Below are 15,183 nucleotides of genomic sequence, written 5' to 3'. Positions count from 1 at the left end.
TGTGATGTTGTGTGAGACCGAGGGAATTTGATGACTTGCAACTCCATGCAGCCACAGGAGTGAGGAGAAGACCTGGAGGTATGCTTAGGCAGTGGCAGGGAGATAAAGTGATGTCAAGAAACAAGTTAGTGGGAAGAAATAACATGGAGCAGTAGCCTGCCTTCAGAGAGACAAAGTGGTACTGCATCACCAAAGGGGAAGAAGTGGCTGTGGGAGCTTGGAGAGCAGGGAAGGGAAGTTTGCAGCATTCCTTGGGGGGTAAAAGGAGTGATTTGTTTTATCAGTGAGTTAGTGACAGGCAGTGACCAGCAGCCATGGATCCTGCAAGGGAGATGAAAGTACCTCTTGCAGTAGTGAGCTGGAGCATTGCCACACTGCGATGAGCCCCAGGCTCTTGGGGGTCAGAGGAGGGAGTGACTGTCTGATGAAGCAGCACTGCCTGCCTGGGAGACATTCCTGACATCTGGAAGGACTCACCAAGGCTCCCTCTGGTCCTCCAGCTGGCCAGCAGTGCTGTGGGAGCTCAGTGCTGATCTCCTTTGGGTGCTGCCCTGCACTACAGCATGGGATCAGTGCCAGGAGGGCAGGCAGCACAAACCATGACACATGGCCACATTTCAAGCTGGGCTCACAGCAGGGCCCGTGGGGTGTTGCAGGTCCAGACCTGCTCTCTCTGGGGAGGGCAGCAGGACTGTGAGTGCAGCTGGGTGAGCTGGAGAGCAGCCAGCTCTCTGTGCAAGTGCCATGGGCAGCAGAGTGCCTGCGAGATGGATGGGCAGAGAGGGGCACTGGGGGCTCCCAAATCATGGAAAACACTGGACAGGGTCCTGGGGTTGTTAACCCTTCCTGCTGACAAGCCCAAGGCAAATCAGGGTGCCTGCTGTTCTGATAGCAAGCCACCTGTCTGCCTCCCCAGGCAGCTGCCTGACCTTTGGGTTGATGACTGCCTGCCTGTAATCTCACTTTATTCCCAAAGGGCCAAACTGGGTGGGCTGAGGCCAAATGAGAGGGGAGGAAGGGCACAACCCAGAGCTGCCCCACAATGAGGGATTAGCAGCCAAGCCATTAGGCCAGGCCTTCACCACATAAAGAAAACCAAACAGCACAAACAAACCTTTAAATAATTCATGGGATCTGAATATGTTTATCCAGGTTTCCCTAAGGACCTATTAGGTCAGTTCTGGGGAGGGCTCAGCCAGCCTCACTCAGCTATTACAGGTACATTTGTTTGGGTCTTGCAGGCAATTTAGGGATTGTCAGTGGACCACGAAACCTCTTTCAAGAGCTGCATGCAATAAATGGAGTTCAATTTAGTGAGCAGCCAGCCTTACCAGGAAAAAAAGGACAGAAGGCTGATGCAGAGAAAACCCTGCAGCTGTTTTTCCCCCCTCCTGTGTCCCTGGGTAAACAGATCTCCCCTCTGCTGTCATCCAGCATCCTTCTTCCCACCCCCAGTGAGGAGGAATCATGCAACCATAGCACAGTTTGGGTTGGAAGGGACCATAAAGGTCATCCAGTTCCAACCCTCTGCCATGGGCAGGGCCACCTTCCACTGAACCAAGTAGCTCAAGGCTCTATCCAGCCTGGCCCTGAACGCTTCCAGGGAAGAGGCATCAAGAGCTTAGACTCATAGGATTGCCCTGGCTGGGGAAGGCCTCCAAGCTCACCAGGAAGTGCAGAGCTGGATCCATCCTCTTGGGGAGGACGATTTGCTCAGCGGGAGAAGGCTGAATGCTTCTGTTGGAGTTATAGCCCATTACAGAGATTGATATGTGCAAATACACTCTTTTATTCCAGCAATCTGTTCCTTTAATAGCCTCTCCTGCCTTGCAGGACCTTTGTCAGGGGCAGCCAAGCCATGCAGTGTGACGTAATTATTTATTCCAGCAGCTGGGTGACATCATCCAAGGCTGTGTTACAGACTGCATGCATCTCCCTGCCTGCCTGCACATGGATTTGGTGGCCATCAGCAGAGAGCTGCTCCTCTCCACACACACACACACACACACACACACACCTGTGTGTGCCCCTGATCTGCATCCTGGCATGCCAAAAGGGCCTCCCAAACCTGCATGCCCTGTTGCCCAGTCCTGTGTGCGTGCAGGATGTGTGAATCTGCACCCAGAACATGTTCTTGGCTGGCTGGGCTTGTGTGCAGCACCCTGTGTACATCCCCTGAGCACTCTGCATGTCTGTGCATGTGGGAGGGGGGGAAGATTCATGCCCTTGTGTGCTGGCTTCAGCCAGAGGAAGCCCAAGGAAGATGATGTTGATAAAATATCTCTTCTCTCCGTGGGCCTCTTAAGAGCCAGGCAAACATTCCCTGTGGGGAAAGGCTGAGGAGAGAGCTGGGGCTGGAGAAGAGAAGGCTCCAGGGAGACCTCAGGCAGCCTTCCAGTACCTGAAGGGGGCTATAGGAGAGCTGGGGAGGGACTTTTGACAAGGTCTGGGAGTGCCAGGAGGGAATGGATTGAACATTGAGGAGGGCAGATTGAGGCTGGAGATTAGGAAGAAATTCTTGCCAGTGAGGGTGAGGAGACACTGGCACAGGTTGCCCGGGGAGGCTGTGGATGTGCCCTCCCTGGAGGTGTTCCAGGCCAGGTTGGATGAGGCTCTGAGCAAGCTGGGCTGGTGGGAGGTGTCCCTGCCCATGGCAGGGGGTTGGTACTAGATGATCTTCCAGGGCAAATCATTCTGTAAATCAAAAAGGAAGGGGAGCCACAGGATCACAGAATGTTAGGGGTTGGAAGGGATCTCCAAAGATCCTCCAGTCCAACCTCCCTGCCAGAGCAGGACCACCTAGAGAAGGTCACAGAGGAACTCACCCTAGTGGGTTTGGAATATCCCCAGGGAAGGAGACTCCACAGCCTGGAGCTGAGGGGGCACAGAAAGCAGCTTCTCCACTGCAGGGCTCCCAGCTGTTTCCTGAGGCCAGGAAGGGATCTTTCCCTCCAGGATGCTGCAGCTTCCCCCATTTGCTTGGCTTGCAGCAGCGAGTTATTTACACACCACAGAGATCTCGTCCCAGCAAGGTCACTGCAAGCAGCCTGTGAGGCTCACTGGAGCCTGCTGCCATGTGGCAGCCTCTGCCAGGGCTCAGAGCACAAGAGGAAGCACTTTCTGGGAAGCTCTAAATCCTGAGCCCAGAGCAGGTGCACCCAAAGCTCAGCCTCTGGCCAGGGTCACGCCACGCTGCACCAGCAGGCACTGGTGGCTGGGTTAGGAGGGAGGATTGTAGGGCCAGGGGCTAAAGAGGAGCAAGCCTGGGGGGCCATCTGATGCTGCTGATGTAGATGGCAGGCAGCAGTGTCTGCTGCATCCTGTCTGCTGGCATCTGTGCCAACAGCCCCTGCGGGAGCAGCGCTTGACTGACAGGCGAGAGGTGACCTGACAGAGAGATTAAAACCTAAGACAGGTTTGGCATCTGGCCTAAAAGCTGTCACACTCTGAAATGCCAGTGGCAGCTGCTAAACTTCTGGATTAGTTGCCAGTGGGCTTTTTTCCCCCCCACCCCCACTGCATCCTCTGCACAAGGCCAGCAGAAATTCCTGGTGGGGAAAGGACAATCAGGATCCCCTGAAGCCAGAGATGGGCAGGCAGAGGTGCAAGAGTTGGGAAGGAAAGAGGGCAGCAGTGCTGCTGGCTTCTCAAAGTGCAGCCCTGTGTGGGCTGAGGCAGGTCCAGAGGGGTTTCCCTGTCTGCACTCATCTACACCTCTGCAAACACAGCGGGTCGAGGTCCTGGGATAGTTGGGTGAGCAATGTGCTGGCAGGGAAAGATTCCCACCAGCAATCTGTCCTTCAGAAAACCCTCACGTGGTCCCCACTGTGTTTGCTGAGGCCATCTGAGAGCTGGGAAGGTCCAGGAGCCCACTGGAATGAAGGTTCTTGGTCCTGGAGCTGCTCACCCCTGCTTGCCATGGCAGTGGCTGTTTGGTTTCGCAAGGCAGAAGGCAATCCAGGGCCTTGCTCTGGAGGAGCTTTGTGCAGGGAGCAGCTTGTGGGGTCAGAGTGGCTGGAGAGCAGCCAAACAGAAAGGGACCTGGGGGTACTGATTGACAGCTGGCTGAACAGGAGCCAGCAGTGTGCCCAGGTGGCCAAGAAGGCCAATGGCATCCTGGCCTGGATCAAGAATAGTGTGGCCAGAAGGAGCAGGGAGGTCATTCTGTCCTGTGCTCAGCACTGCTTAGGCCACACCTTGAGTCCTGTGTCCACTTCTGGGCTCCTCAGTTTGAGAAGGACATTGAGAGACTTGAAGGTGTCCAGAGAAGGGCAATGAGGCTGGGGAGGGGTCTGGAGCACAGCCCTGTGAGGAGAGGCTGAGGGAGCTGGGGTTGCTTAGCCTCAAGAAGAGGAGGCTCAGGGGAGACCTTCTTGCTGTCTACAACTCCCTGCAGGGAGGTTGTAGCCAGGAGGGGGTTGGTCTCTTCTCCCAGGCAAGCAGCACCAGAACAAGAGGACACAGTCTCAAGCTGTGCCAGGGGAGGTTTAGGCTGGAGGCGAGGAGAAAGTTCTTCCAAGAAAGAGTAATTGGCCATTGGGATGTGCTGCCCAGGGAGGTGGTGGAGTCCCCACCCCTGGAGGTGTTCAAGAGGGGACTGGACGTGGCACTTGGTGCCATGATTTAGTAGTCAGGAGGTGTTGGGTGACAGCTTGGACTTGAGGATCTCTGAGGTCTCTTCCAACCTTACTGATTCTATGATTCTATGATTGTGCTGACACATCTCCAGAAGGTAATTTCTCATGGACTTTGACATTTTCCCTCAATGCCCAAGGCTGCAGGGAGAGTCTCAGCTGGTGCTGGGTTTTTCCTTGGTCCTTATGATTGAAGGGAAAAGGATGGAAAAGTGACTTGAAGGAAGAATGTGTCCACAGGAGGTGGTTACCTTTGAAGATATCTAAGCAGGGTGGTGAGCTGAAAGGCTTTTGGAAGCTGCTTTCCTGTGGCTCTGCACATCAGAGCAGAATTACCTAGGTGTCTAAAAATAGGCTTTTTGTGATCTGGGCCCTTCCTACCCTTGGGAAAAGCTTCTTGTCCCAGTGGGTTCTCTGATGTCTAATGAGGTTTAGCTCCCACCTCTGCCAGGGATCCCACTCCGCTCCCTCTGAGAGCTTTCTGACAGGGATAATTTTGGCTCATTCCTCCGCCAGATAGCCCTGAAATTGGCCAGCGGGTTGAAGAAACAAAAGCATTAGATAAGGGGTTGATGGGCAGGCAGGGTGATTTGCATAGGGCTCGTTTTCACTGGAAGCCTTCCTTTCACTTGAAAGGAAGATCTGATTTTGCAGACATCTATTTCTGAAGGCACTCGTGATGGGGAAGGGCCTGGGCTGGCTCTGCAGCGGCAGCGCTGCTCTGCCCGGGGGGCTGCAGGGGGAAGGCAGGAGCTGGGGCAGGGGCATGCCTGCAGCTCTCCACCTGGCACCTGGAGGGATCAAAAGGAACCTGTGGGCACAAAGCCCAGGGTGACCCTCGGTCTCCCTGCGCTCCCAGCTGCCGCTCCAGAGGTCTGGCTGCTGGCACAGGGACAGGAAGCTGGGCTGAATGCAACAGCTGGCAGAGCTGGGCAGCGGGCAGATAGTGTTGCTGCTTTAATTCCTATTCATACAGCACTCCCTTTTTTTTTATGAGGGCTGGAGGGGGAGTAGCAGGAGGTGGGGGGGGAGGTGGAGGGAGGCTTTTTATGCTGGCCTTAAAGCCTAACTTGTTCCCTCTCCTTCCACTCTCCTGTTTCTCCAGTCTGCTTTTCACAGCAGCTTTAATTCTCTCCAGACTCTTCCTAATGGATTTTTCACATGGGGCCCTCAGCACACTCAGGCATCACACCAGGTTCCAGAGATTTCACGCACCTCTCCTGCACAAAAAGGAGATCCTTTTCCCACACTCTGCTCTGCTCCTGCGCCCCAGACCCAAACCCGGGTGGGCAGAGCTGTCAGTGCCCCTTTGTGGGGCTGACAGCAGCGTGGGGGCATGTGGAGTGACCCCACAGAGAACCAGCCCTGCCCGGAGCTCTTCCTTACCCTGGCACGGTGGCAGGAGGCTGCAGGCGTGCCAGGCTGTGCCCAGCAGCTGTGGGCATCCTGCCAGGGGCTGGCTGTAGGCAGGGCTGGGGGAGGCAGCCAGCTGCGGGGCGAGCCGGGGCTGGGGTGCAGGGTGGGACCCTGCTCGCCGCTCACCACCTGGCTGTGCCAACCTTGGCACAGGGCAGCAGGGGAGCCCAGCCCGGTGCCCCCTTCCCTGCCCAGCTCAGCCCGGGCTGGCTGCTGGCTGCTGGCTGCTGGCTGCAGGTGAGGGCCCCGGGCAGTGCCCACAGCGGGTCTGTGCCGGTCTGTGCCGCCATCCAGTGGCAGTGCCAGGCCGGTGCCCTCCCCGATCCCGAGCAGCTTTCCCCCTCCTCCTCCGAGCTGGGGCACTCCTGCCTCGACCCTCCCTGTCCCCCAGCTGGCATCCCCAGGGCAGTGCAGTGCATGGGCGAGCCGGGAGGGAGCTGTGCAGGTAGTGATGCTCTGGCTGGAGGGGGCCAGAGAATCCCTGCATGGAGAGGTTGGAAGGGACCTCTGGAGACCATCTGCTGCACCCCCCCTGCTGAAGCAGGGTCACCCCAAATCACAAAGTCCAGGCAGGTTTGCAATCTCTCCAGAGCAGGAGACTCCACAACCTCTCTGGGCAGCCTGCCCCAGGGCTCCAGCAGCCTCACAGCAAACAAGTTTCTCCTCCTGCTCAGGTGGAACCTCCTGGGCTCCAGTTTGTACCCACTGCCCTTTGCCCTGTCCCTGGGCACCACTGAGAAGAGTCTGAGGGGTGGTGAAGGGAAGATTTGGGCTGCCAGCTTGTCGTCTTGCCATCTTTTTTCTGTTTGGGTTTGTGTTCTCTGGCATGGGAACTGGGCCACTGCAAGGAGGATGGGGGTGGGATCTGAGCATAAAATAGTTCCAGCCCTGAGCCAAGTGTGAAATCCAACACAGTGCTGTGATGGTTTTGGTGTCCACGGCGTTGGCAGAGGCAGGGGGGGTGGCATGTAGGCAAGTGCTACCTCAGGGGTGGGCAGCACTGAGGGCAGGGGATAAAAAAGCACAAATATATATATTAGAAAGGTAGAAAAACATTTCCCCTCCTCAATTCCTGCATCCAGCCTGGGCTGGTAATGAGGATTTTAGTGGAAAAGTGATGCAGGCTCCTTGTGCAGCTGTGCAGACTTCCCCTCCCTGATCTCTCTTTGCCAGAGCTGGGAGGCAGAAAGGATCAGCCTGGTGTTAGGGACCCTGCACCCAGCATGCACACCATGCCTTGCTCTGCTCAGGCTGGGGTTTTGGGACCCACAGTCCCATCTACAAAATCAGCATTGCTGTGGGGAAAAGTGAGGTAGGAAGAGGCTTCAGATTTGAGCTCTCTGCGTGTGGAAAAGTAAGAGAGAGCCTCTGGGGTCTGGGCCAGCTGGCTAAGTCTTTCCCTGCACCCATTTAAGGTCCAGGTAGACCCTTGCTTGGTTTGAGGCATTGGGCCCCACAGGGTTGCAGAGGTTGTGATGGCAAGGAGCAGGCCTGGGGAGGTGGCATGAGGAGAGGTAGAAAGAGTTGTGCAGAGCATGCTTGTGTGGCTGGAGCTGAGCCCTCAGCAGCCAGGATCAGCAGGGGATGGGTGGGACTTTTCTTGCTGTCTCTGCAGAGAGGCTGTGCAGGAAGCAGCTGCCTGTGACAAGCCTTCTGTTGATGCAAAGTGTGGTCCTGGCTTTCCAGAACCCAGTCCCAGCTCTCTGTGCTCAAGCACAGTGCCCTTGTTCCTGCTCTGAGGGCTGTCTTTGGAAAGCAGTGCTGGCTCCTGCCTGCTCAGCCTCTTGTTCCCCATTCTGGCAGCAGCAGGGAACCTCTGCATCTGATCTGCCTGTCCCAACCAGCTTGTTCTGCCCTCTCTGTTGATCTCTCTGTGGTTTCAGGCTCGTGAGACTTTGCTCAAGGCAAGGCAGCACTGCAGAAATCCAGACCCTGTTGTTGGGGTGATCACTCAGGAAAGGCTGGGATGAAACAAAAAGTCTGTGCCTCGAGGATCAGGCCAGCAATTGCTCAAGTTCTGTGCCCTTGTCCAAAATCTGCAGCTGTTCCAGGATCTGCCTCTACCCAAAGGAAGCTCTTTTCTCCCTTCTTCCTTAGCAGCCAGGCTGAGCTGTACTGCAGGGCAATTCACTCCCTGCCCAGCTCCTGCTTGTTCAGGGCTTCCTGCCCTGATGCAGAAATGTGGCTGCTGGCAGCAGGCAGTCCCACAGGCACGTGAAGGAGGGGTCAGGAAGCAGACTTTGCCTTTTGAATTCGCTGCCTTTGATCCCTGTACCCCTGTCCTGGCTGCTCTTCTGGGAGGGCATGCAGAGATTGCTAGTCAGTCCACGCCTCTCCTTGCCTGCCAGGGTAAAAAGTGAGGGCCATGAGGCTCCAGAGCAGCAGTGAAGGCTTGGAGCTATGAGCAGGGCTGGCAGAGAGGCTTTGGGGGTGGAAAAAGCAGTGTGAGGGTCTAAGCATGGTGTGAGAGGGCAAGGCTGCCAGGGGACATTAGCCAGCTGCCTGCTGTCTAAATTCAGAGGCAGGTGAAGGACTGAGACAGGCCTGTGGTGCTTGATGCTTCAGGGATGCTCAATGTGTGAAAGCTGAGTTTGGCCATGGCCTGTAACTGTGCCCAGGGAATGTTAGGAAGGTTGATCAAAGTCCTGGATGAAACTTTCTCTGTGCCAAGGTGAAGGTGTTGAACTGCATGAAAGAGAAGAGAGCTTCCTTCTCTTTTTCACTTTTGAGTTTGCTTCTCTTTTCTCCTTCTTTTCTTTTTTATCCTTTTAATGGGTCAGGGTGAGTGTAGGCCAGGATTAGCATCAGCAAGAGCTCTGTGCTGGCCACTGCACCAGCAGCAGATAAAAAGAAACAGTGGGAGGTTGTGTGTCCCTGTGCTGCAGAGCACAGCTGGGTCAGCAAGCAAGTTCAGGAGCCAGCTGTGACCCTGAGCAGCATCCTGCAGCCCCAGAGGAGCTGTGGGGCACTTTGATGGGGAAATCACAAGGTGCTGCAGCCTGGTTGGGGTCAGGCCGGACTGAGGTGCCAAGGAGGGATTCAGAGCCAGCAGGTGTAGCGTGGCACCTACAGAAGTGGTGGTGGCAGCTTGGTGCTGGGTGGGGGAGGTTTGGGTCTTGCTCGCTGGCAGTATGCTCTGGTAAACTGGATCTGAAGCGTCACCTGGTAAAATGGAAAGCATCTGGACTCAAGACCCTAGGCTGGTGGGACCAGAGCACATCTGGAGAACGCAGGTGGGGTAGGGAGGGAAACACTGCTTGCAGCCTCCTGGGCTCCCGCATGAGGCTTGGCCAGCTTGGCACGGCACGCTGCGCTCCCCTCGCTGAAGCAGAGCTCCTGCGCGCTGACCCTCTGAGGGCACAACCCCTTCCCCTTGCCCTGGTCTTTCCCTCCCCTGTTCCTTACCCTCATCTTCCCACCCCCCACCCCCCTCACCCCTCACCCCTCGAGAGCCGGCAGCGAGAGCATGGCGGGCGGAGCGCGTTTCCGCATGGTTTGACACTGTTCCCCCTTCCATCTGTCTTTTCCTACCCAGAATTTCCCTACACCCCGTCTCCAATCGATGATCGCAAATCCATGGTGCAGCCGAACATCCCCACACCAGTGATTGGGGGCATAGTGGGCGGAGTCTCGCTGGTCCTGCTGGTGGCCGTGGTGCTCTTTGTGGTACTGCGGCGCCGCCGCCACACCTTCAAGGGTGACTACAGCACAAAGAAGCACGTGTACGGCAACGGCTACAGCAAGGCCGGCATCCCCCAGCACCACCCCCCCATGGCCCAGAACCTCCAGTACCCCGACGACTCGGACGACGAGAAGAAGCCGGGCCCCCTGGGCGGCAGCACCTACGAAGACGAGGACGAGGACGTGGGCGGCGAGCGCAAGCTGGGCGGCCCCAACAAGTACGAGGAGGACGCCAAGAGGCCTTACTTCACGGTAGACGAGGGGGAGGCTCACCCTGAACCTTACGACGAGAGGACACTTGGCTTCCAGTACGACCCCGAGCAGCTCGACATAGCTGAGAACATGGTGTCGCAGAACGACGGATCTTTCATTTCCAAAAAGGAGTGGTACGTGTAGCTGGGCACCCCGTGGCTGCACAGCCTCCCCAACACACACACACACACAGCCACACACACACACACCCCCACCACACCCACCCGCCCCGCCCCCCACGCCCCCGCGAGCGACGCCCTCCCGCTCGCCCCGCGTCCTCCCCCGGCCCGGCCCAGCCCAGCGGAGCCCAGCAGAGCCCACGCCGGCCCCGGGGCACTCAGCAGCGACTCTGGACGCTCCCAGCCTTGGCAAGGAAACAGCAAAAAAAGAGGGCAGGCTGGGGATGAGCGGGGAAGGGAGGGCAGCTTTGCTTACAAATCATTTTGGGAGGGGTTTTGGGGAGGGGGAGGGGGAGGGGGTGTTGCGTACAGGGGAGGTGGGAGGTTGGGTAATTATTTTCTCTTCTTTTTTTGGTTGGTTTTTTTCGTTTGGTTCGGTTTGGTTTCGCTTCTTTGATTTCTCTTGGATGACTTTTTTCGTCCCCTTCTGTGGTGTTTGTATTGGTCGGTGGCTTAGGTGTTACTATTTGCTTTCATGACTGTCGCCCAGCCTGTATATTACACTCTGTTTTGTGTCTTCATGTCTCAGAGTGTGTCCTTCAGCCCCCCCCCCCCAACTTCCCTCCCCAGGGGTTCCTTCCTCCCAGCACCCGTGGAGAAAAAAACAAACACGAGAAAAACACTGGAATTTGTTTGTATGTTGTCTTCTTTGTTGGTTTTGTATCAAGTTTGGGTTGCTTTGTTGTTTCTGTTTAACCGTGGGAGGGGGTTGAGTGAGTAGGACAGAGGCCAGGAAAACTTAATGGCAGTGGAAAGGTGGGTGCCATGATCAGGTGAACTGGTTTGGGGTGTTGGTTGGGGTTTTTTTGGGGGGGAGGGTTTTTTGGTGTCTTTCCCCCCACTGCCACCACCACCTCCAATCACTTTCTTTTCAGTGGGGTCTGGGTACTCTTCCCCTTGCCCACCGCACACCTGCAGGGATCCACTCCCCGTTTGTGGTGGCTCTAGAAAAGGAAGTTAAGGAGACAGGGGAACAAGCTGCAGGTGCATGGGCTGATAGCAGGGCAGGAAAACAGAGCTGCCATTTTCCTCCTGGGATTTATTATTTCCTGGCTTTTCATTTTCTGTCTTTGTCTGAGTGTTCTTGTAAAGAGAAAGAGAAGGAGTATTTATTGCTGACATCGCTTCCCCTGCCATGGCTCAGAGCAGCGCTGGCTCTTTGTGTTCCTGTTGCTGTTGTTGCTAGCACCAGCCACAGAGCAGTTAACTCTGGCACAAGGGTGGTTGTGCACACACCTTGCTGCCACTGCCTGAGGAAGGGGACCAGCTGATACCCCTTCTGCTTCTCCCCCAGCCTCACTGCCTTCAGCTCTGGGCTGCAGACCCTGGCAGGGCTACCGTCCAGTGTCTTTTTGAGGGCTTCAGCACAGGATCAGGCCCCAGAGTTTTGTTATACCACTAAGACTTAACTGTCATGTGTTTACATGTTGGTGCTTTGTCAGGTCAGAGCACAGAGGTGCTTCTCTAACTCTCCTAGCAACAGCCTCAGCCCTTAGGTGTAGTGCTTAGCCTGCGCTGATCGCCACTTTCTCAACACCATATCCCCCTTCCAAGCAAAGGCTTGGTGGCCAGGGCCAGAGTGAGTGAGCCTGGGGTGCTGAACTTGTCCTCCTTCCCTTGAGCCACTGCACTGTGATGAGGAGGCTTGGATTGCTGCTATGCTCTGCTCTGAGGATCCACAGGACTCCAGACTTCAGGCCCCTCTGTCTGACACTGACCATATCCAAGTTAGGTTCACTGGGTTGGGGATGATTTCTCTTCTCCTGGGTTGTTTTTATTGGTTGGGTTTGGGGCTTTTTTTTTTGTAATTATTATTATTATTATGATTTTTATGTTCATTTGATGGATAAATAAGTCTTTTGTCTGAAAAATCCCCATTTTCCTGAGCTGTATTTTCATGCAGGTCTAAAAATAGCAGGACTCATTCTCCTCCTGCCTTATCCACTGGGATTTGTCCCATAGCACCCAGGAGGTTAGCCTGCTGTGAGAGGGAGGGCGGAGAGTCAGAGCCATGCAGATGAGTCGAGGTCAGATCTCTGAGCCAGGCTGCCTCCAGTGCTCTCCTTTAGCATGTGGTGCTTGGTCCAGACAAGGTGAAGCTCAGCCTGAGCCATCCACACTTTGTAGCTTGCTCGTGCTCCGTTAGTGGTGTAGGAGAGTGGGAAATCCACTTGTTATGCTGTAATCTTTCTGCTGTTCCTGCCAGCCCTCCAGGCCCACTGGCTTCTGGCAGAACAGACAAAATGCCACAGGAAGGCTGCTTTGTGTCCATTTGAAGCAGGGCAGGCAGAGATTCCCTTGGGATCCCTTGGGTTGAACCTTAAGAGACACAGCTAAGCCTTCTCCTGTCCATCCACTGCCACCAGGAGCACCCCCAGTAAAGGAAGTGGCATCTCTTACATCTCTCCATAGCTCTGATTATTAGTAGAGGCTGATGATTAGGGGCAGTTCTTACCTGTATCCAGTGCCTTGGGATAAGAGCATCCACAGGGCTTTAATTCCTCCCAAGCGCGAGCCCTGCCACCTGCATCAGGACAGAGCAGCATTGCTGAGCCCTTGTAGCTCAGCCACTCCTTCCTTTAATGGAACACAGGGAGTGCTGCAGAGCCTGCACAGTTCCTCATTCAGAGATAATTCTCAGCATCTCTCAAGTGGAAATTCTGCCCTTTAGATCTGAATTTCACAAGTAGGCTCTAAAAAGGGTTGTGACAATGGCTTCAACATCAAACACCGGGTGGTCCATGACCGAGCACAGAGGTGGAAATTGGTGGCACAGACCCTCCTTGGCAGATTCCCCCCCAGCACAGATACCCACTGCAAGGAAATGGATTTGGAAAAAAACAACCTTTTAGAGGATCTGCAGGGTCCAGCAGTGATTCTTTCATGTTCTGCATTAGTCACAGGCAGGGGCCTCTGCTCTCATCTGGCAAATTCACATTGCACTGACTCCACAGCACTGCAGGGCCCTAGCCCACTGTGAAGCTGTGTCCTCAAGAGCAAAGGTACAAAGCTTTGCAAACAGAGCAGAGAGGCCTAGGAGAGGACAGGGCCACTGTGGCTGTTGCTGAGTTGAGCTATGGCTTGCCGGCCACAGGAACAAGTCCTCAGAACTATGCTTTGGTAGTTCCTAGCCTTGCACTTAGAGATGTCTGGGTTTGAGAGGTGGCCTCCCTGGCTCTTCCATTGCCCATCCACACACTGTGCAAATAGTTAGCTGAAGAGGGGCTCAAATAAACCAGTGGGACTCAGAAGATGAAGAGGAGATGGTGCAGCAATGTGGTAGTTCCAAGCTAGAGCTGTTTGCAGTTCCCTTTCTGCCACATCCCTTGGGTTGTGTATTGTTTCTGCTCCCCCATCCTGCAGCAGCACAGAGTCTAGGGAAGGGCTCAGCCACTTCTCTCATCAGTGTGGTTCAGAGGAGAGGTCAGATGCTTGTTTTTCATCCAGAGCCTGGGCAAGCCCAGAGTGCAGGATCCTTAGGCAATATTGCCTGGCACAGCAGTGAGGTACTTTGCAAAGGCTCAGGGTTCACCAGTGTGTTCCTCTCATCCGTGGGCCCTTCAGCACTTGTCCATTGAGGCAGTTATCCCCAAAACCACAGAGAAATTCCCACCTCTCTGCAGTGATTTGCTTCTTGCTGTCTCTTGCAAGGTCAGCTAATTGGCCAAGAGACTCTAGGGGTGGTAATTAGCTGAGTGATTAGCCATTAATCCATAACAAGGTAAAAGAAACAGAAGTGGAGGGGGAAAATCAGATTGATGTTTCATCTGAGAGCTGTTTAGATCCAGTAATAGCATCACTCCCTTCTCTGAGGGGGCCCTTGAAGGTAATTAGATCAGGTTTGCCACCAGCATCAGGAAGCAACTGGGACCTGTCTCTGCCCCAATGCCAGACTGAGCTCAGTGAAGATGCCAAATTGAAGACCCATGTGCATCCTGCTTCCTGGGAGGTTCTGCAGGGCAGGGAAGGTGCTGGAGACCAGGCAGTACTCACTGCAGGGACAGTCTGCCTGCTGGCCCCAAGGGCACCCTGGTGCCTGGGCTGCAAGGGGAGGCAGATGTGCAAGCTGTTCTTTCTTCAGGGGATGGGGTCACTTTTCCCTTCGTGCCTCAACTTCTTGAAGTGGGCCAGATTCTGCCAGGCTGGAGTCAAGCTGCTGATTTTAAGTGGTGACACGCTTCTGACAGCTGTGCACATGAACTCACAGGCTGGGCCACCTCTCCAAGGGACCCTCAGGCTGCCTCAAGTGACAAATCCCCTCCTTTTCTGCTCCCCCTTTCAGCAGAGGTGCTAAGGTGGTGTAGCCCCATTGGGACCCAGCAAAGAGCAAGTGGAAGCTTCTAGTTGGGGGGTGAAAGCTGTTTGTTGTGGCATCTCTGCTTCCCAGCCAGCAGCATAGGCTGGGGTGGGGTCCACATCCCTTTGCTGGGTGCTTGCCAGTGAAGAGCCATAACCAGCATGGTGCTTATCCCTTCCCAAGCCCTGATCCTGGGTGGCAGCTTGAAGCAGACAACTTGTGGTACCTCAAGATTAAGATGGGCAGCTGGGGAAGCTGACCAGGCAGATGAGAGGGAAGGCAGTGTGAGCCCTGTGGTACAACCTTCTGGGTCTCACCACCACCTCAGCAAAGGAAATGCAGGTGAAATAGGGCTGAGCCCCCAGCTCCTTCCCTGGGTGTGCTCAGGGGGACTTCTGGAGCAGAGGCATCTGTGTCACAACCCAGAATGAGCCTGGAGTTGCTGCACAAAGCCACCCCAGCTGTTTTCCTGCTGGGGCTTAGCTCCAGGATTATTCCTTGCATTTCACCCCAGTGATGTGATTTTCCCTTACTTAATTACCACAGTTATTTATTTATTTTCCTCTTTCCTTGTTGTTAAATCATTCTGCATGGAGCCAGGGGAGAGAGAGAGAGAGAGAGAGAGAGGAAAAAAAATTAATTAAACCCCAAGTAAATATCTAAAACTCTGAAGATTTCTTAGGGAAAAAAAAAAGAAATAATAATCAACTGGAAGTGGTAGCAG

General features: G+C 54.9%; 1 protein-coding gene across 1 annotated transcript in view; it reads left to right on the top strand.

The window, feature by feature from the left end:
• Positions 1 to 15,183, top strand: part of NECTIN1 (nectin cell adhesion molecule 1) — a 77,763-nt gene that overhangs the window by 61,164 nt on the left and 1,416 nt on the right. Inside the window, exon 6 of the mRNA XM_068159965.1 lies at positions 9,586 to 15,183. This exon is cut by the window's right edge and continues 1,416 nt beyond it. Coding sequence (XP_068016066.1) covers positions 9,586 to 10,127 — 542 coding nt within the window. The 3' untranslated portion in view covers positions 10,128 to 15,183. The remainder of the gene's footprint in view (positions 1 to 9,585) is intronic.

The sequence above is a fragment of the Melanerpes formicivorus genome, unplaced genomic scaffold (genome assembly GCF_026170545.1).
Source record: "Melanerpes formicivorus ecotype bairdi unplaced genomic scaffold, bMelFor1.0.p_v2 SCAF_47, whole genome shotgun sequence".
NCBI classification, from domain to species: domain Eukaryota; kingdom Metazoa; phylum Chordata; class Aves; order Piciformes; family Picidae; genus Melanerpes; species Melanerpes formicivorus.
The sequence above is the reverse complement of the archived record's forward strand: the minus strand, read 5'-3'. Positions and strand labels throughout refer to the sequence as shown.